The sequence below is a fragment of the Mirounga angustirostris genome, unplaced genomic scaffold, assembly GCF_029215605.1.
Source record: "Mirounga angustirostris isolate CCGP_5_RB_7025 unplaced genomic scaffold, mMirAng1.0.hap1 SCAF_11, whole genome shotgun sequence".
In the NCBI taxonomy this organism is placed as follows: domain Eukaryota; kingdom Metazoa; phylum Chordata; class Mammalia; order Carnivora; family Phocidae; genus Mirounga; species Mirounga angustirostris.
Genome location: NW_026991719.1, coordinates 100,788,032 through 100,810,128, shown reverse-complemented (window position 1 = coordinate 100,810,128; position 22,097 = coordinate 100,788,032). Strand labels below are relative to the sequence as shown.

The 22,097-nt window shown below is 35.1% G+C and overlaps 1 protein-coding gene across 7 annotated transcripts in view; it reads right to left on the bottom strand.

Annotated features, from left to right (window-relative positions):
• STAG2 (STAG2 cohesin complex component) overlaps positions 1-22,097 on the bottom strand; it is a 133,247-nt gene that overhangs the window by 46,086 nt on the left and 65,064 nt on the right. For all 7 annotated transcript variants that reach the window (XM_054509116.2, XM_045882152.3, XM_054509117.2 and 4 more), the window contains exons 5-12: positions 17,835-17,931; positions 13,304-13,380; positions 9,475-9,679; positions 6,925-7,076; positions 4,808-4,881; positions 3,571-3,694; positions 2,652-2,750; positions 2,481-2,560 (exon numbers count right to left, since the gene is read on the bottom strand). In XM_054509116.2, the coding sequence (XP_054365091.1) occupies positions 2,481-2,560; positions 2,652-2,750; positions 3,571-3,694; positions 4,808-4,881; positions 6,925-7,076; positions 9,475-9,679; positions 13,304-13,380; positions 17,835-17,931 (908 nt within the window). The remainder of the gene's footprint in view (positions 1-2,480; positions 2,561-2,651; positions 2,751-3,570; positions 3,695-4,807; positions 4,882-6,924; positions 7,077-9,474; positions 9,680-13,303; positions 13,381-17,834; positions 17,932-22,097) is intronic.

Genomic DNA, 22,097 nt, shown 5'->3' with positions numbered 1-22,097 from the left:
TTCATCTAGTACTTTAATGGTTTCATTTACTTGCATTTAAACATGTCATCCATCTGGAAATTATTTTTGTATAAGGAATGAGATGGGAATCTGATTTAATTTTTCCCCAAATAGAACCTAGCTGTCACAAAACCATTTATCTTTTTTTTTTTAAAAAAGATTTTATGTATTTATTTGACAGCAAGAGAGAGAGCACACGTTCAAGCAGGGGAAGCGGCAGGCAGAGGGAGAAGCAGGCTCCCTGCTCTGCTTGATGTGGGGCTCGATCCCAGGACCCTGAGATCATGACCCAAGCCGAAGGCAGATGTTCAACCGACTGAGCCACCCAAGTGTCCCAAAACCATTTATTTTCTTAAAGGAAATGCCACCCTCACCCTATACTAGGTTCCTGGATTTGTTTGCGTTTGTCTGTATTCTTTATTCTCTGCTACTAATCAGTCTATTCACACACCAGCACCAAAATTTAAAAATTACTACAGTTTTACAATATGACTTAAAATGATACTGGGCAGTCATCACACATTAGTTTTTATCACAATTTCACAGGCTACTATTACATGATGAATTTTCCATAGGAGTGTCAGAAGTAGCATGCTAGGTCAAAAAAAATACCCTTTGGCAATTATTATTTGGATCATGGTAATCTAAATGTCCACTGACAGATGAATGGGTAAATAAAATGTGGTATAAACATACAACGGAGTATTACTGAGCCTCAAAAGTAAATGAAATCTACATGCTACAACATGAATGAACTCTGAAGGTACCATGGTAACTGAAATAAGCCGGATACAAAAGGACAGATACTGTAAGATTCCACTTATGTGAATTACCTAAAATAGTTAAATTCATAGAGATAAAAAGTACAACAGTGGTCACCAGGGGCTAGGCAGGAAGGAAGGAATGGGGAATCAGTGTTTAATGGGTACAAAGTTTTAGTATGGAATGATTAAAAATAGTTCTGGATATTCATAATGGTGATGGCTTCACAACAAGATGAACATACTAAATGCTACTAAACTGTACATTTAAAATATGTTTAAAATGCTAAAAATTTTTATGACTAATATTCCATTGTATATATATATCACATCTTCTTTATCCATTCATCTGTTGATGGGGCACTTATGTTGTTTCTATGTCTTGGCTATAGTAAATAATGTTCCAATAAACATAGGGGTGCATGTATCTGTTCAAATTAGTGTTTCCATTGTCTTTGGGTAAATACCCAGAAGTGGAATTACTGGATCTTATGGTACTTCTACTTTTAGGGTTTTTTTGTTTTTTGAGGAACCTCCATACTGTTTTCATTTATAAAGAACTCATACAACTCAACATCAAAAATGAAGAAAAATCTGATTTAAAAACTGGGCAGAGGACCTGAATAGACATTTTTCCAGAGACATACAGATGACCAACGGACAAATGAAAAGATGGTAAACATCACTAATCATTAAGGAAATGCAAATCAAAACCACAATGAGGTATCACTTCACACCAGTCAGAATGGCTAATATCAAAAAGACAAGAGGGTGCCTGGGTGGCTCAGTTGGTTAAGCGACTGCCTTCGGCTCAGGTCATGATCCTGGAGTCCCGGGATCGAGTCCCGCATCGGGCTCCCTGCTCGGCAGGGAGTCTGCTTCTCCCTCTGACCCTCCTCCCTCCCATGCTCTCTGTCTCTCATTCTCTCTCTCAAATAAATAAATAATATCTTAAAAAAAAAAAAAAAGACAAGAAAGAACAGTGTTGGCAAGAATGGAAAAAAAGGAAGCCTCATGCACTGTTACCAAAGGGGAGTGGAGTAGGGGAATGGCAAAATGGGTGAAGGAATTAAGAGGTACAAAATTCCAGTTATATAAAATAAGTCACAAGGATGAAAAGTACATCATAGGGAATACAGTCAGTAATACCATAATACACACACATATTGTGGTGAGCATTTCATAAAGTATATAATTATTGAATCACTGTGTTGTACACCTGAAATGAACTTAATATTATTTGCCAACTACACTTCAATTAGAAATTTAAAAAAATTTTTTTAATTAAAATGGTAAATTTTTTAAAAAGGAAACAATTGCATCATTATTACATTTTAACATAACAGAATGTTTTAAATTCAGATTGTTTCCAGAGAAATTTCAGTAAATACTAATTTCTAAAAGTGTAACAAATATAATAAGCACATTTAATACACTCAAGTGTTTAACTTTTTTTCAAGGGCACCTAAGACAGTGAAATGGAAAGGAAACTGATCATTAGAATCAGAACACAGGAATTCCTAGCTCAGTTAAAATTTTCTAGTCTAATGGTTCCTTCTTTCAGTTTACTCAATCTTACATGAGAAAATTGAACTTCCAGCTGTAAAAATTCCATGTCTTAAGTTATTAAAATTTAAAACCAGATAAATTTAAACCATCTTGTCTAATGTATTATTTAAATATCTGGACATTAGTAATATGCAATAAGTACATACTTACTGTAAAACAAGAGTAAGTAATTTTATTGCTTGTACTGCAACATCATATTCTTTGTCAAGGGTCATAGACACAATTCTATCCTAAGGACAAAAAAAATTAAGGTATTTTTAAAGTAAGAGAAAAATATTTTCAAACAACAGGTAATTTTTAAATACTTAAAGTAATACTAACCTTGAACCGACTGGTAAAAAGCTCCAGTTTGGAATTAAGCTCTTTGTTATAATAAAGCCCTTGTAGAGCAGTGAGACATTTGAGTCTTACCTCACCTTGCTAGATGAAGCAAGAGGAGAAAATGTATTAAAACTCTGCATATTTTCAACCTGAATATCCAAGACATACACAAGTATCTTTTACTTTAGATTTTTAAATATGTTCCATACAATTCTTCAAAACTCTCATTTCCAAAAACTCTCATCTTTGATAATGAAAAAATAGGAAATCAATACATACATTTAATACTAAATACCTTTGGGGTTACTATTTCTGTATGTCAAATGAAAATTTTTTGAAAATTTGTTCAGAGCAATACTATTGTGAAAGACAACAGTAGCATATTTCACAGTAAGTTTTCCTTTACAGAAAGTAGTATTTGTAAAGGATACATGCAAAGAATTTCAAGGCTAGTGAAGAGGCAGCCTAAGAGAAAGGCAGAATAATAAAATAAAATAAAAGTATGCCAGAGACCAAGTTGTAATTTATAATCTGGCTAAGATACAGGTTTATGAAGAGAGAAGAAAAGTTAGAAAAATTTCAAAAAGTATATAGCACTCACATAGTAAGAATAAAAACTCTTCTTACAGCTCTAAGAAATGCCTAACCACTACCACCTACATGATTCTAATGTTTGTTTCACTACAAAAAGTAATTCAAGATTGAAGTCTAAATCAGTTACCAAGATTAAAAAAATCTAGGGGACTTTATGCGATAGAGACCATGTTTTCTTGGACCAGACAGAAAACAATAAAGGAGAAAGGTCTATAGGAATGTGGTCCCAGGTATACATATACACAGATAACTCATTATGAATGAGAGCTCTAGATAGCTATGCCTATGTGTAGACAGATAAACATTCTGTAAGGGTATATCTTACCTTATCATGCATAGTCCAGCCAACATATTTTAAATAACTGTCATTTAGAAAGGCATCACTATACATTTTCATCCAAATGCCAATTTCCTCAATGCAAATAGCTCGAATTTCAGCTATTGCATCACTGAGTGGAGGAAGGAAAAATTATGTATATTAGTGCCACTATAACATCAGGATTTGTGATTTATCCAAGAGCTGCCAAATACTTCACACCTAGTATGAACATATCACTATCTTAAAAGATTACTGGGGATTTAAAAGTAGAACTGAAGCATGAGCCCCTAAATGTTTACAGACTACCTGGCAAAGCATAATTCTCAACACATAAATATTTAAAATTAAATAAAAATACAAACAAAATTAGACCCCCACCTTTTATACCATGAAATATCCCAGCCTCTGCTCACACCTGCTGGGCATGGTGTGTTCAGAAGACAGCAGGCACACTAGTTTGGTTAGAGCATAATTTTCCAGGAGAGAATTAGTTACATGTAACACTGAGGCCAAGCTTCATTTGGATTTGAATGTCACACTAAATTATTTTGAATTCATCCTGTAGGTACTAGGTGAGTCACTGAAAGCTTTTGAGCAGAGGAATAACACAACAAAAGAATGTTTTAGGAAAACTTCAATAATCTCTAGGTATGAGAATGATAAAGGAATAGACTAAGATAATGGTGACAACAGAAACAAAAAGGTAAGAATGGATCAAGAGACATTACAAAGAAAGTGATTCAATAACTGCCAAGTTGAGGAAGTGAGGGAGAAGTTGAATAAAAATACCACTAACATTTAAAGAATAGGTTACAGCAGAAATGGTGATAAGATCACCTACTTCTTTTCTCTGCTCATTCAAAATAGTAAAAGAAAATACTTAAATCTATCCAAATTTTCCCGACATGCAAATGATAAGAGTCCTGAACCATCATGTATAGTTTCTACTAACATAGTACATCCAAAAGCAATTAAGTATTTTGTACTCTGACTCCTAATCATAGAAGTAGATTCCATCTGCTGGGCAGGTACTAGTGAAGCACATTACCCCATTTTTCAGTGAGGAAATATCAATTTCAGAGCAGTTAAATAACTTAACTAGAATATCTCAATCAGTGGAAGACCTTACCTTCTAACACTGATCTTATTCCAATGCTCTTTCTACTGCTTTATACTGCCTAAACCACTAAATATCCAAACCTGACTAGAGTAAGAATTACACAGAAAAAATGTCCTGACTTACCGGTATCTATGTACAAACACTCCCTTAAATATTGCATTCATCATATTTTCTATTTCGTCTTGATTTTCCTGAAGCTGAAAAGAATACATTATTTGTTTTCAATTGTAATGGAATACAACCAAAATAACATCTAAAAGTCATTACAAGTACAAATACAGGTTTCTCCAGTGTTTTGGTGATTACATCTAATTTTTAATTCTACTAGACAACAGTAACCACACAGAAAAATTAACAGCTGTTGTAGGTCAGGTAGCTAAAGTCCCTTGATACCTGGAATATTTGACTTGGCTTTTAATGTTTAGCTGGCAGATTACCCTTTTCTAAGGCTCACAAATTTCCATTGCAAAAAGGCACATAAAAAATCTGTTAAGTAATTTATTACAACACATATCATCTATTATATAACATATATGTTCATATCAAAAAAGCATAATACTATTTCATTATCTTGGTCATTACCATCTGAAAAAGAAAAGTAATGTTAACTAGTGTCTGCTCAAAGAACAAAAGAGGTTTGAGTAAAATAATTTGGTAGAAAGTTACCCTGCTAAATTCTTTTGAAGGAAACAAGGCTCACCTTAAATAATCAAGTAAACATTTCAAAATCTTGGTTTACTTACCTACTCCCATTATTTTCAATTCAGTTTGAGAATTAAGACAAAATTGTTTCAGAGTTTGAGAGTTAGGAGAAATATCTTTCTCCCAGTCTAAGTATCAATTAGCTCTTTTATTATGTTCTGCACTTTTGTAAAATGTATTTTTTTTCTTTTCATGGATATATTCTTGCATTTCCAAATAATGCTAACAAGGGCGTGCACTTCTTATATTCATTAGCACAGATAGTCAAAGGTACAAGGTGGTCAAAAACTTAACCCTAACCCAGAAGTATCAGTATCTTGTATTTGCACAGGAATTTTAATCTCAAAATCCTTTTACCTATATCCACTCATTCAGTGCTCACAGTCATAAATTTATGTCTAAGAATTGGGCCATAATTTCAAGGCCTAAGACGTGCATTATGTTTACCTAATAAATCATCTGATGAAATTTAATAACTACAATTAAGAGGAAGAAAGGCCGATTCTTCATTTCAAACTATATGAAAAAGATGAGGAATTTAGGTAGTGTGGAAATATCAACAAGATTTTTAGGCTTTTGTTGAGTCAGGGCATTTTAAAAAGTTATTCACTATCTCAGAAATAACCAACTAAAAATTACAGCTACTACCAACCCCAAATATGTCAAAATCAAGTAGTAATTTCTGGATTACCATGGCAAATATTACCTCAAATGTATTACTAACATTTTTGAAACATCAGATTTTGCCTATTAGAAATAAACATAAACATCGCCAATATCAGATAGCAAAATACTGTATCACTAATGAAGAAGAAATTAAAATCACAAACACAACATTGAAAGATTTTATTTAGGGTGTGCCCGAGTCGGTTAAGCTTCCGACTCTTGATTTCGGCTCAGGTTGTGATCTCAGGATTGTGAGATAGAGCTCCGCATTGGACTCCATGATGGGTGTGGCATTTGCTTAAAATACCCCCTCCAAAAAAAAAAAAATTAAAAAAAAAAAGATTCTCTCTCCCTCTGCCCCCCCCTCTTAAAAATATTTAGCATAAGAATGAAAAATATCTTCCTCATTCAAAGTTAAATTTGGTGATCAGTCATGTTAATCAACTGCCACCTACACCACAAAAAAAAAAGATAGTGATTGAGAAACCATAAATAGCCTGTAAGTTATTTTTCAAAGTAATGTCATATAACTGAAACTTGAATTCATCCTGACAACTAGTTCAGGGAAGTTAGGACAGACATTTTCACAGCAGACATGAATAATACTAAGGCTTAAAACAACTTGTCTGACTGGCCTAGGGCCTTACTGAAAGCCTTAAACTCTTCACCCTAGCCTACACAGAAAGAAAATATAAGCAAAAGGTATTGTTGGCATGGACAGTCAACAAAACTAGACATTTAAACAACTTGAAATATTATTTAAATTTAAATCTTTCCAAAAAATTTATCTGATGAACTAGCAACATTATATTGTAATTAATGATCAAAGTTGGTCATGGATAACAGCTCAAATATTCAATACAAAAGTTTACCTCTTTCCGCTTCTGTAGCAGAAGTTCTAGCCTCTCATTGGCTCGTTTTCCAATCATTTTATTCCGTTCTGCCTCATACTGTCTTTGTGTATTATCCATATTAATGCTAAGATTTAGTGCCACATTCACCAAAGCTGTCATCAACTTCATAGCTATTTTTAAATGGAAAATTTTGAAATTAGTCTCACAGATGCAAAAATTTACAATTTACTATCAAATTAAGAGAAATTAAAGACAAGATGGGCTGTTCTGCTTCTAACAGAAAAATACAGCTGCTACAAATGACAATAAATGACAGCTAATGTGTACTGAATACTTAACTGTATGTCAGTTACCTATGTTAAGTATTTTTCATGGATTATCTCCTAATCCTCCCCCAAAGCCCTTAAAGTGAAGTATTATCCCCATTTCATTCATGAGGAAACTGAAGTCCACGGAGATTAAGAAATTTCCCTGAGATTACACAGTTCACATAAGTAGTTAAACCAGTATTCAAAACTAGGTGATCTGACATCAGACTACACTCAAATCCCACTATTCTAAAATGTGTCCCCTACAGTGATCTTTTTCAGAGGTCATAATTCACATTCTCAGTAAATTTTTGTTCCTATGGCAGTCACTTAGCTATCTTGGTTACTAAAGGGAGAGGGAGCTTGAATGCTTCATATCAAACTACAATATGTAAGGGGCGCCTGGGTGGCTCAGTCGTTAAGCGTCTGCCTTCAGCGCAGGTCATGATCCCGGGGTCCTGGGATCGAGCCCCGCATCGGGCTCCCTGCTCGGCAGGAAGCCTGCTTCTCCGTCTCCCACTCCCCCTGCTTGTGTTCCCTCTCTCGCTGTCTCTCTCTGTCAAATAAATAAATAAAATCTTTAAAAAAAAAAAACTACAATATGTAAAAAATTAGTTTCATCAGTATTTGATTTCCTTTAATTTTACTCTATTACATATCATCATAAAGACAATGGTGAAATTATGAAGAACAGATCTAGATGAAAAGTCAAAGTACAAAGAAAAATACCACTCAATAAAGTGTGTTTTATTACACTTCCTCCAGATCCCCCCACCTTCTGTTACTGAACCCTTGCTCCTGAGACAAGACTGTCTGTGATTTAAAACTTATTAATTGGGGGCGCCTGGGTGGCTCAGCCATTAAGCGTCTGCCTTCAGCTCCGGTCATGATTCCAGGGTCCTGGGATTGAGCCCGGCGCTTCAGGCTCTCTGCTCCGCAGGAAGCCTGCTTCTCCCTCTCCCTCTCTCACTCCCCCTGCTTGTGTTCCCTCTCTTGCTGTCTTTCTCTCTGTCAAATAAATAAATAAAATCTTAAAAAAACAAACTTATTAATTAAAATATCTCACCATTTTATGCCTTTTTAGTTTACTTTAGACTATTTCTCAGATCTGCTTCACTGCATAAGAGAACACCACAAAACTAAATCTCAATTTGTGGCTATTGGGTCTCTTTAAAAAGGATTCTCAACTTTCTCTTCAGAGCTATTTCATTCCCCTCAGCAAACCAATTTGTTATTCTGATGCAAAATTATTCACCTTATGCCATCATACTTATTTTACTTTAGCCACCAAGTTCTTAACATTAAATGCTACCTAAGTTCATAGAGCAAGATCACATTCATATTTTGTGACTTCCAACCTAAAAACAAAAATCCTATAGAAAGATTGCCTGCATTTTTTTTTCCTCCACCTCCTTCCCCCAGATTACCTGCATTTTGTTTTTTGAAAATGGAGGATTTAGCAAAAGTACAGCTTTAATTCTTTAGGAAAATAAAGGAAAAAAATATCCCCACACTTAGAGAATGAAAACTTTTGTGTAAATCAATATATTCTACCATTAAGGCTTATAATACTATAATAACAATGAATGCCTAGTTGATTTTTTCTAACTCAAACCAAAAAGTACTTATTCAGTAATAGTGTATCAACAATTTTACCTTTACCACAAAGGAGAAACCAAAAGATTTTATAAACACCAACACCAAAAATCACTGTTCTAGAATTGTGTGAGGCTTAAAAATATAACTCATTTCAAAAAGCAAAGAATTTAGCTCAGTCTAAAGTTACTCAGAAACCTAAGAAAAATAAACTTTTGTGGTGTAAAGAGTAATCACCATCCTACAGGGACCATCAAACCAGGAGGAACAGCTCACATCACAGACAAAATAAAGGTCATTAGGACTACATATCCAAAATGACTTAATGGTCTCCCCAAATTTGCTGTCAATATCTTCCCTGATAAAACATCTTTCAAGAATTCAACACATTCCTATCCACCTCTTTTCCCTTTCTGTGGCATAGTAATCAAATAGGTTTAACACAAGAAAATCACCATATACTAACTATAGTATACCTTCAAAGAATCAAAACTGAAAATATCATTGCATTCCTAGTAATTCACGGGGGAGGGAGGACAGTGTTCTGTTAGTGGTTACCCTATAAGTAAAATTAATTAATCTGAGTCATGATCATTTCTTTTAATGAAAACCATTTTCATCTCTAACCTAAGGAAATATACAAAAAAAATTTCTAAATACTGACCTGCCAGGGTGCTCGTATGTCGAAATGCTCTGACTTGTGAGTCAGACAATCCTGTAAGAAGTGAAATGACCGTATCCATCATGTACTCATCATATATGATACTATATTGACACTGCCGTACTAATACGCCAATGAATTCACAAAAACTGGATTTGAACTTCTTCCACTGAGGACCAGCCATGGTAAGTGGATAGTCTCCACTATCCTAAAACAAAAATTTTAAAAAGCAATTTCACTTAAAACACATGATTTAACAAAATTTCGCTTGTTTATAAAATACCCTAGGCAGAAGCTGAAAAGACTCCTTTACCCCACCTTTCTTCTCCAATAAATCCTAAAAGTAGGTAGGAGTTACTTTTGAACACATCTGCTCTTTAAGACCAAAATGGATATTATGAATTCAATTTAACCAATAAAAATATATACCAATTACTCAAAGTTAAAAATAAAAAGCTTCTCTCATCAAAGCAAAACATTATACTGATAAACAAAGATATTGAATCTCCTTAAAACAAAAGCATACCAAAAGCATACCAAAATCAAACCAAAGTTGTATTTTTAAATGGATTCAAAACGATGAAATCATATTTTCAACCAGTCTGATGTATGATTTATAAATAATCAAAAGATTACAATGTATATTTTCATTAGCTTCAAGGACATCAAATAGTCAACAGATATAAACAATGACATACAATGACATAATTTTAAAAAGAAATGGAAATGTAGCTAGTATAGCCTGGAAACACTTAAGTATTCTTCTATATAGAGATGGGGCATTCTCCAATGAAGTTACACTGAGAATCGCCATAAATCATTAAAAACAAATCTTTAAATGGGGCGCCTGGGTGGCTTAGTCGGTTGACCTTTGGTTTTGTCTCACAGGTGGGATGGAGCCCCATGTCAGGCTATGCACTCAAAACGGAGTCAGCTTGACAGTCTCTCCCTCCGCCCCTCCCCCCAATCATGCTCTCTCTAAATAAATTAAACCCCCCCTCAAAAAATAAATCCTTAAAAATAAAAACACAAGGCAATACTACATAGAACCTCGAAAAGCAAGAGTTGCTTTGGAGAGTATTCTAGAGACTAAGATCATTTTATTAGTACAGTTGGGCAATTTTTTAAACCACTATATATATATACACATATGTATACATATGTATGTAATATAATATGTATTACACACATATATGTAATATATGTATGTATGTATGTTTTATATATATATATTTAAGATTTTATTTGACAGAGAGAGCGAGCACAAGCAGGCAGAATGGCAGAGGGAGAGGAAGAAGTAGGCTCCCCACAGAGCAGGGAGCCCAACGCGGGGCTCGATCCTAGGACCCTGGAATTATGACCTAAGCCAAAGGCAGATGCTTAACCAACTGAGCCACCTAGGTGCCCCCAGCGCTCCCCCCCCCCGTTTTTTAAAGTAAGTAGGGGCGCCTTGGTGGCTCAGTACCTGCCTTTGGCTCAGATCATGACCTCGGGGTCCTGGGACTGATCCCTGTGTCGGGCTACCAGCTCAGCGGGGAGTCTGCTTCCCCTCTCTCTGTGCCCCTCCCCCTGTCATGCTCGGGCTCTCTCTCTCTCAAATAAAATCTTTAAAAAAATAAATAAATAAAATAAACTCTATGCCCACTGTGGGCTTGAACTCATGACCCCGAGATAAAGAGTTGCATGCTCTACCAACTGAGCCAGCCAGGCACCCCTATTATTTTGTCATTAGAGCAATATTTTTTTTAAATTTTAAGTCATGCTATATAGAAGCTGAACTCTTATTTCTCATCTGAGAATAAGATCCTAATATTCTACAAAAAGGTTCTCTTCCATATTCTCTGACTGAATCATTTAGTGACTACACTGAAATGCATCATCTTAATTGTCAGCAACTTGGTTTGTGGACACTTTCAAATCAGATTTCAGGATTCTTAAACAGTTGTTTCCTTTTACTAAAAAGGTTCTCACTAAAACATTTAATATTAGTATGTTAAAATAAAGTAGTCATGTTCCCCGCCCCCTGCCGCCCTCTATCCATAGTTTCACTTTCCACATCTTAGTGACCCCATGGGTCAACCTCCATCTGAGAGCAGATGATCCTTCTTCTAAGGTATTATCAGAAGAAGGTCAATAGTAGCCTAAAACTATGTCACAAGGCCTATGTCATTCCCCTCATTTCATCTCATCATGTAGGTATTTTATCATCTCTCATCATCACAAGGGTGAGTACAGAAGATACTTTGACAGAGAAACTACATTCACATAATTTTTATTACAGTATACTGTTATAATTGTACTGCTTATTATTATTGTTAATCTCTTACAATGTCTAATTTATAAATTAAACTTTAGCACAGGTTATGTATACATAGGAAAAAAACAGAATATATAGGGTTTACTACTATTTGTGGTTTCAGTCATCCACCGGAGATCTTGGAATGTATCCCCCGAGGATAAGGGGGGTGCTACTATAATACCATTACTCATAATTACCTCTCAACTACTTGGAGAATGATTAATAGCACTTAGTGATCATCAAAGCCTTTTAAACAACTCTTGTCTTTTAGAATGATAGTTGAAAGCTCCTTCATCAGAGTAAGCAAGAAAAAAATGATCAAGTAAAACTCAAATGGGACAAGAAAGACTTTCTACTTGAAAATTTACAATGACAAGTTTTGAAGAGTAAAACTGCTGGTGCCAGAATGCAGCTGTGAACAAAACAAAAATCCCTGCCCTGAAGGAGCTTACATTATAATAAATCTAAATGTCTTTATTGGTAACAATATTTCAAAGGCATCACTGTGATAAAGGATTCACTCAAGTCTAAGCTACTATTTTTTTTATTTGTATTGTTCTTATTACTCATACTCAAAATATAAAGGATATATTTTTAAAAGATTTTATTTCCAAGTAATCTCTACACCCAACCACCCAACGTGGGGCTCAAACTCACAACCCCAAGATCAAGAGTCACATGCTCCACTGACTGAGCCAGCCAGATGCCCCCATAAAGGATATTTTAAATAATAACATGTTATTTGTTAAGGGTCCAGAGAGTGGACCCTTAAACAACATGGGTTTGAACAGTACAGGTGCACATATACACAGATTTTCTTCAATAAATATACCTACAATACTGTAAATTTATTTTCTGAGACCTTATGATTTTCTTAATAACATTTTCTTCTAGCTTTCTTTATTCTAAGAATACAGTATATAATACATAGAACATACAAAATGTTAATCAACCGTATCAGCAAAGCTTCTAGTGAAGAGTAAGTAGGCTATTATAGCAGTTAAGGTTGAGGGGAGCCAAAGTTAAATGCATATTTTTGGCCATGTGGGGAGAGAGGGGGTGAACATCCCCAACCCTCATGCCGTTCAAGGGTCAACTTTACAGTCCTTTGCCTAAGTTACCTGGTTCCCCAAATATTGACCAAATCTATCTTTAACAATATTCCAAGACATGTTCTTAGGCACTAAATTTTATTTTCTTGAAGTTTTAATTGTTTGACAATAATAATAGCTACCATTTATTAAGTTCTTATTATATACCAGGCACTGTAAAATGCTAAGAAATTTTTCAAACATTACTGAATTAAATCCACAACAGGCTTATGAGAAAAGTATTATTAGCAGAGAGTATTATTCACAGATGATAAAACCAATGCTAAGGCAACAACTTGCCCAAGGTCACTTATCATTTGATTAAATGTGATGCCAAAGTTGTTATGCATTTACACTAATGCTCAGAATTTAAGAATACTTTTAAGGTTAAATCAAGATCAACATGCATAAAATTATCAAAACATTTAGGGTAATAAGTTACCTCATCAAACTCTTCAGTCATTTTTCGAATTATTTCAGAGTTCTGCATATGTCTAAACATTTCTGCTGTGACAACTCCTGAAATTTTCAAGTGTAAGAAGTTAATATACATTGTAGAATGAATAAAATAAAGAGAACTTCTAAGTCAATCTCTTACACTGTTAGTCTCTATCACATTTTTTTAATTTTATTTTATTATGTTAGTCATCATACAATACATCGTTAGTTTTTGATGTAGTGTTCCATGATTCATTGTTTTCATATAACACCCAGTGCTCCATGCAGTACATGCCCTCCTAATACCCATCACATTTCTACCTGACTTAATCTACTCTTGCCTACAATATGTATACTGGCTTAGCCCCTTTTAATATAATACACATCATCAAGGGTTAGGCAGCACTGAGGGTAACACAATTAAAACTTTAAGGATAAACCTGAAGATAATAAGAAAAAGAGTGATAGGTAGAGTTTACCTATAAGGTTTATTAAGCATTACTATATATATACATAGCAACTACATCCAATCATCCTCTAAAAGGGCTTCAAATAAACATAAACAGTAATTTCTGCCCATCTGTAATCTAGTTGAAAGTTTAAATAAAGAATAACAAGAACAGGAAGAAGAGAGGGAGGGAGGGAAAATAAAAACTATTAAAGGCAGTATATAAGAAAAGCCCTAATGAGTGACAAGGCCAATAAAGGCCATAGGTCAGACCAAAATAAATAAATAAAATTAGTGTAAGTCAGGTGTTTCACAGAAAAGAATCTAATAAGGACATTTAGAATTTCAAAGGAAGATGGGAAAGGGGAGGAGAAAGGATGCACATTACAAGAAGTAAAAGTTAGACAGGTAGTGATCAAATATCAGAAAAGGGACTTCTAGAAAAAATTTTAAGGAGACAATGCAGGAAAAAGAGATACATGAATTTCCACTGATAGGGTATCAGATTATTTAAAAAGGAACAAATGTAAAAACTGGATTCTCAAAGCTGTATTTCTATTGCTGGATTATTTATTCCTTGCCAGTCATATTACTATGAATACCATAAATATGAGGCAGGCGCTATAATCCTGGCTTTACTGATGAGGAAGTAAAGGCTAAAGCAAAGAGAAGTCAAAGACCTTGTCTGAGATTATTCATCTACATCATGATGCCACCCCCAAGTAAGATCAACTTCTAGTGGTGCTGTGAAGAGCCCTTACTTACCACAACATAAAAGAACTACATGATTGTTTTAAGATATTAACAAATTTGGAAGAAACCATTTCCCTTGCTAAAGAAGCAACATTCTCAAAAACCTTTTGAAGAGTTTTTTAATTTTAATCAAGTCACGGATATATTTTCAGAACCTTCCTATACTTTACACCCAGGTGCTATAAACTTGGCAAAGCTATAGAAGTACAAGTTATTCAATCCCTGAAATAATTTCTACAAAGTAAATACGTATCAATAAATCTCAAAGCAAAAATACTGCATACATTTTGACAACTGTCCATTTCTAAAGCTCCTCTCTCATCTCAGACCATATAACAGCCAGACACCCAAAAATAAGCAGAAAAAATAGCTGTCACAAACTCCATGCATATAACTTCTGGGGCAGGTGTGAAGGTGCCATTAAGACACCACGCATGAGCCCACTGCCTTGAAATTGTAGGAGACATGAAAAGAGACTGCTAGGGTGCCTGGGTGGCTCAGTCGTTAAGCGTCTGCCTTCGGCTCAGGTCATGATCCCAGGGTTCTGGGATCGAGTCCCACATCGGGCTTCCTGCTCAGCGGGAAGCCTGCTTCTCCCTCTCCCACTCCCCCTGCTTGTGTTCCCTCTCTCTCTGTGTCTCTGTCAAATAAATAAATAAAATATTAAAAAAAAAAGAAAGAAAAGAAAAGAGACTGCTAAAAACTGGTAAAATGAAAAGTGACAGATGACCAGGAAAGAAAGAAGGAAACACTGGCCACAGATTCAGCAACCACAAAGCAGTCTGGAGCCATTCAGCATAGAGTCAAATATCCCTCCACACCTCAATAGCTGCTGAAGGCAAAACTACAGTATAATAACTGATGCTCACAATGACAATCCTGAGTCCAAAAGAAAAAAGCTAAAGTACAGTACATATAAAGATGTTTCTAACTCGTTTATAAAAGAATTCAATCAAAATAATTCTAAGTGTTTTTGAAAGTACTTAATGACCTTAACTTTGATTAGATGATAAATTCTCCTTTACGGAGTTTTCTTGATTCTAAAATAAACATTATGACAGTGTTTAAATCTACCTGATAATTTAAGTTTTCAACACCTTCAATTTTTAAAAATCTGGACAACCTGGTATATGACAAAGTATATCCAAAGGTTTAGTTGGCAAGCTCCTGATTCAAAAAACAGAATGGTGCCAGAAAAGGAATGAATCTGATAAAGGGAAAATGCTCTAACTATAGCCTTGTTTTAAAACTACAATTCAGAAGCCTAACTAGGAAACTAAACCTGACCGAACTACAGTATAACAGGGAAGACTGAAGATGAAAGTCAGAATTTCAACTCATCAAGTTATTTCTGGCACCTGTTCTGTTGTTCTGCAATCAACCTTCCACTTTCACAGAATCTGAAGAGAAAGGACATGGTCCTTGATTACATAATACAACAAACAGGTACCTGATTGTTCTACTCCAGAAAGATGGACTGGACACAGACAAAATAAAAATACTAGTATATTCTTTCTTTAAAGTGTTAATCTGGGGGCGCCTGGGTGGCTCAGTCGTTAAGCGTCTGCCTTCGGCTCAGGTCATGATCCCAGGGTCCTGGGATCGAGTCCCACATCGGGCTCCCTGCTCAGCGGGAAGCCTGCTTCTCCCTCTCCCACTCCCCCTGCTTGTGTTCCCTCTCTAGCTGTCTCTGTCAAATAAATAAATAAAATCTTAAAAAAAATAAATAAATAAAATGTTAATCTGATTCATCATATTGTCATTATTACATTTCCTTTGAGCAGAGTCAGTCAAATTTTCTATACTGATTTGCAGCTACCTCTAGCTAAGAAGTCAAGTCAACTAGGCAACTCTCTAAAAAGAGTTCTCAAAAAAAAATTTTTTTCTCAAAACTGACCATATTAATGGCATTACGCAGATCAGACTCAAAAGTTAATATATCTATCAAGCCTCACATACAGAATATCTAGTATGCATGCCGCACTGAATGTTGTGATCAACCTCGAATAAAATGCATCAGTTCATAAAATGTTGTTTATATGGAATTGTTAAATCACTATATTGTACACCTGAAACTAATATAACACTATATGTTAACTACACTGGATTTAAATAAAAATTTAAAAAACCTAACTGAAAGAAAATCTTTATATACAGTCAGATTATCTAAATTTTACACTGAGCAGAATAATTTTAAGAATTAGGATTTTAATCCTATGCTACTTGGGAGAAAAAGTAATGTGAAAGGAATGTAACTCTTTCAATTTATTTTCAATAAAATGTCCCTTTCAAAGTTAAAAAAATTAAAATAAAAACTCATTTAAAAAATGTTACTTGTTTCACAAATTCCAGTAACAGTATTTTTAAAAGTATTATTGTAGAATTAAAGGAGTAGACATAAATAAATTGCTTCTTGGGACTCTTTTTACAGATTCCTTTATATCATTCTTTAGCATCTTAACTTCTTAGATCTATTTTTAAGCAAACTTCCTTCCTCCTGACTTCTGATGTCCATGTTTTTGGTGCCACTTCCATAAAAAAAATGTAATACTCTTGGGAAACTTTGTAACATTTATTTTCCTGGACATCCTCTTAAATTTCAAGGATGGATCAAGTATTAGGGAGAAACAGAACAGATCAGAACCTGTCCATCATTTTGTCTGAATCATTTACTGATCCAGATCAAGATGTATGACACCCCCCCAACTTACGTAATTTTGTCCCCCTGCCAAATGTCTGCACTAAATATTTTTGCCCCAGGGAAGACACTACTGTATTTTATATTTTCCCCACTCCTACTTCAAAATCTTTTTAAATAAAGTGAAAACATTTCCAATAAGACCCCACTCCAAAACTTCTCTTTTTAGGGAAAAAAAGTATAAATTTCACCAATACCTTACTTAACTTAGTTACTTACTTACTTACCTACTTACTTACTTACTTACTGTTATTCATGGCACTTTTAAACTCCCTACACTTTACAATCCCCTGCCACTTGAACCTGTTATCTCTTCATTATCTTCCTCCTCCCTTCTTAATCCATTTCTTTGTTCCTAAAACCAGATGCTCAAAGTGGGAAATGTATCTAATAAAAGTAATATAACAATTATAAATTGCCAAGTTTTTAGTTAATTTTCACACATGAATACAACTGTCTCAACGGAGTTTCTTTCTTACTTTGTTCTTTGTTCCTTTTTCCTTATACATTCTGTATGATTATAATGCAAACAATTCCATATCTTGGCATTATTTTTCCTGAAAAGTGTTTATATTTAGGTGGAACAAAAAGAGACCATTTGAGAACATTCTGCTTCTAAAAATAAATGTATCTTACCTTTACAGCCTGAACACTGAATAAAAAAGTTGATGAGGTCAAGAAGTGCTATATCTCGGTCATGCTTGTATGATTCTATCCAATCATCTACCACCGACTACAGCAGAAAAGAAAAAAAACCATTAGCTTTTGCTAATGTTCTAAGAATTAAGTCTGATTAAAGTCATTAAGTTTCAACACTAAGTGGTATCACATTACTTCAAATTAAATATACATATACTTGTATACTAAAATTTAAAGTTAAATTTTAACAATAAAAGAGAACCAAATTCAGTAAAATAATCACCTGGTAACACATAACGATGATCAGTCTTCTGCTCATTTTGTATTAAAAGGAATCTGAAAACTAACTATGGGGCCCAACTCTATAAAGTGTAATTACTTATTTCTTAGTGACATTAAGGATATCCTAGAAGATATTAAAAATCACACCCATATTTCTTTTGACTAAAATAGTGTACTAAATACAAATAACAAATATTAACACTGCAATGGAATGAAAACAAAAATCTTTCTAAAAGATGTAAATGGCTGAGTCAATGAGAAAATGCATTATGAAATTTTTTTTCAATAGTGAGCATTACTAGTCCCATGTTAATAACAAAAGTAAATTAATGGCTAAATAAACAATAAGTAGGACAGTTCATGGATCGGAAATTTAATACTGTTAGATGACAATACTCTCCAAATATATCTACAGAGTCAATGGAATCCCTATTAAAAATCCAGCTGGCTTCCTAGCAGAAACTGGAAAGCTGATCCTAAAATCCTTATGGTAATGCAAGAGATCTAGAATAATCAAAACAATCTTTTTAAAGAAGCACAAAGTTGGAGGACTCACACTTCCATTATTTCAAAACTTACTACAAAGCTACAGTAATCAAGATAGTACTGGCTTGGGGCGCCTGGGTGGCTCAGTTGGTTAAGCGACTGCCTTCGGCTCAGGTCATGATCCTGGAGTCTCGGGATCGAGTCCCGCATCGGGCTCCCTGTTCGGCGAGGAGCCTGCTTCTCCCTCTAACCCTCCCCCCTCTCATGTACTCTCTCTCTCTCATTCTCGCTCTCTCAAATAAATAAATAAATCTTTAAAAAAAAAAAAAGATAGTACTGGCTTAAGGACAAAAGTGTACATAAATGGAATAAAAATGCAAATGAAAAATAAACTCTCATATTGATGGTTACTTGATTTTTGACAAGGATGCCAAAAAAATTCAATGAAGAAAGACTAGTCTTTTCAACAAATGGTGCTGGGACAACTGGCTATCTGCATGCAAAAGAATGAAGTTGGGAGGGCGCCTGGGTGGCTCAGTCGGTTAAGCATCTGCCTTCAGCTCAGGAGGTCATGATCCTGGGATCAAGTGGCTTAGGGCTCCCTGCTCAGCAGGGAGTCTCCTTCTCCCTCTCCTTCTGCCCTTCCCCCTGCATGTGCTTGCTCACTCGCTCTCTCTCAAATAAATAAAATCTTAAAAAAAAAAAAAAAAAAAAGAAGTTGGGAGTGCCTGGATGGTTCAGTCAGTTAAATGTCTGACTCCTGATTTCAGCTCAGGTTACGATCACAGGATTGTGAGATCAAGCCCTGCATTGGGCTCCACACTGGGTGTGGAGCCTATTTAAGATTCTCTCTCGCCCTCTCCCTCTGCCCCTCCCTCCCACTTGTTCTCTCTCTCAAATAAAGAAGTCTTGGACCCCATCTCATATCATACACAATACTTAAAATGGATCAAAGACTGAAATATAAGAGCTAAAACTATAAAACACGTAACTAAATCTTCATAACCATATGTTAAGCAATGTATTCTTAGATATTAGACTAAAGGAACAAGACAGCAAAAATGACTTTCACTTAATCATAAAAGTTTTGTGTTTCAAAAGACTTATCAAAGATAAGAAAAGCAACCCACAGAATAAGAGAAAACATTTGCAAATCATGTATATGATAAGGCATTTGTGCTCAAAATATAGAGGCATATCTTGTTTTACTGCGCTTCACAGATACTGTGTGTGCGTGTGCGTGTGTATTACAAGCCAAAGGTTTGTGGAACCCTGTGTCAAGCAAGTCTGAGCCATTTTTTCAGCAGCAGGTGCTTACTTTGTGTCTGTCACATTTTGATAATTCTCTCAACATTTTAAACTTTTTCATTATTTTTATATTTATTAATGGTAATCTGGGATCAGAGATCTTTGATGTCACTATTGTACTTGTTTTGGGGCACCATGAATCGTGCCCATAAAAGACAGCAAGCTTAATAAATGTTGTGTGTGTTCTGATTCCCCCATCTCTCTCCCTCTCCTCAAACCTCCCTATTCCCTGAGACACAACAATATTAAAATTAGGCCAATTAATAACCCTACAATGACCTCCAAGTGTTTAAGTGAAAGGAAGAGCTGCATATCTCTCACTTTAAATCAAAAGCTAGAAATGATTAAGCTTACTGAGGAAGGCATGTCGAAAGCCAAGATAGGCCAAAAGATAAGCCTCTTGAGGCAAACAGCCAAGTTATAAATGCAAAGGAAAAATTCCTGCATAAAATAAAGAGTTGTTCAGTGAACATATGATGATAATGAAGTGAAACAGCCTTACTGCTGATATGGAGAATGTTTTAGAGGTATGGATAAAAGAATCAAACCGGCCACAACACTGTCTTAAGCCAAAGCCTAATCCAGAGCAAGGCTCCAACTCTCTTCAATTCTTTGAAGGCTGGGAGAGATGATGAAAATGCAGAAGGAAAACTTGAAGCTAGCAGAGATTGGTTCATGAAGTTTAAGGAAATAAGATGTCTCCTTCACATCAAAGTGCAAAGTGAAATAGTAGTACATGCTGATATAGAAGCTGCAGTAAGTTATCCAGAAAACTAGCTAAGATAATTAACCAGGGTGGCTACACAACAATAAATTTCCAATGTAGACAAAATAGGCTTATATTGGAAGTAGATGCCATCTATGACTTTGATAGCTTCTATGACTTTGATAGCTAGAGAGAAGTCAATTCCTGTCTTCAAAGCTTCAAAGAACAGACTGACTCTCTTGTCAGGGACTAATGCAACTGATTACTTTAAATTGAAGCCAGGGCTCATTTACCATTACAAAAATCCTAGGGTCCTTAAGAATTATGCTGAATCTACTCTGCCTATGCTCTACAAATGGAACAACAAAGACTGGATAATAGCCTATCTGTTTACAACATGGTCTACTGAATATTTGAAGCCCACTTTCGAACCCACTACTCAGAATAAAAAGATTCCTCTCAAAATATTCCTGTTATATTGACAATGCACCTGGTCAGTCAAGAGCTCTGATGGAGATGTACAATGACATTCATGTTGTTTTCATGCCTACTAACAAAAAATCCATCCTACAGCCCATGGTTATAGGAGTACTTTCAACTTTAAAGTCTTCTTATTTAAGAAATACATTTTTGCAAGGCTATATATAAATATATAGCTGCCATACATGGTGATTCCTCTGATGGATATGGGCAAAGTCAATTGAAAACCTTCTGTAAATGATTCATCATTCTAGATGTCATTTAGAACATCCGGGATCCATGGTAAGAAGTCAAACTATCAACATTAACAGGACTTTAGAAGTTGATTGTAACCCTCATAGATGACTTTGAGGGCTTCACGACTTTCAGCAGATGTGGTAGAAATTTCACTGCAGATGTGGTAGAAAATAGCAAAAGAGCTACAATTATAAATTGAGCCTTAGGGACGCCTCGGTGGCTCAGTCGGTTAAGCATCTGCCTTCGGCTTGGGTCATGATCCCAGGCTTCTGGGATCGAGCCCCACGTCAGGTTCTCTTCTGCTTCTCCCTCTCCCTCTCCCTCTGCCTGCAGCACCCCTGATTTGCTCTCTGTCAAATAAATAAATAAAATCTTTCTTAAAAAAAAAAGAAATGGAGCCTAAAGATGTGACTAAATTGCTGAAATCTCATGATAAACTCTTAACAGATGAGGAACTACTTCTTATGGGTGATCAAAGAAAGTGATTTCCTGAGGTGGAATCTACTCCAGGTGAAGATGCTGTGAAGACTGTTGAAACGACAACAAAGGATTTAGAATATTACATCAACTTAGATGATAAAATAGCAGCAGGGTTAGAGAAGACTGACTTCAATTTTGAAAGAAGTTCTACTGTGGGTAAAATGCTATCAAACAGTATCACATACTACAAAGAAATTATTTGTGAAAAGAAGTCTATCAATGTGGCAAACTTCACTGTTCTCTTATTTTAAGAAATTGCCATTGCCACCCAAACCTTCAGG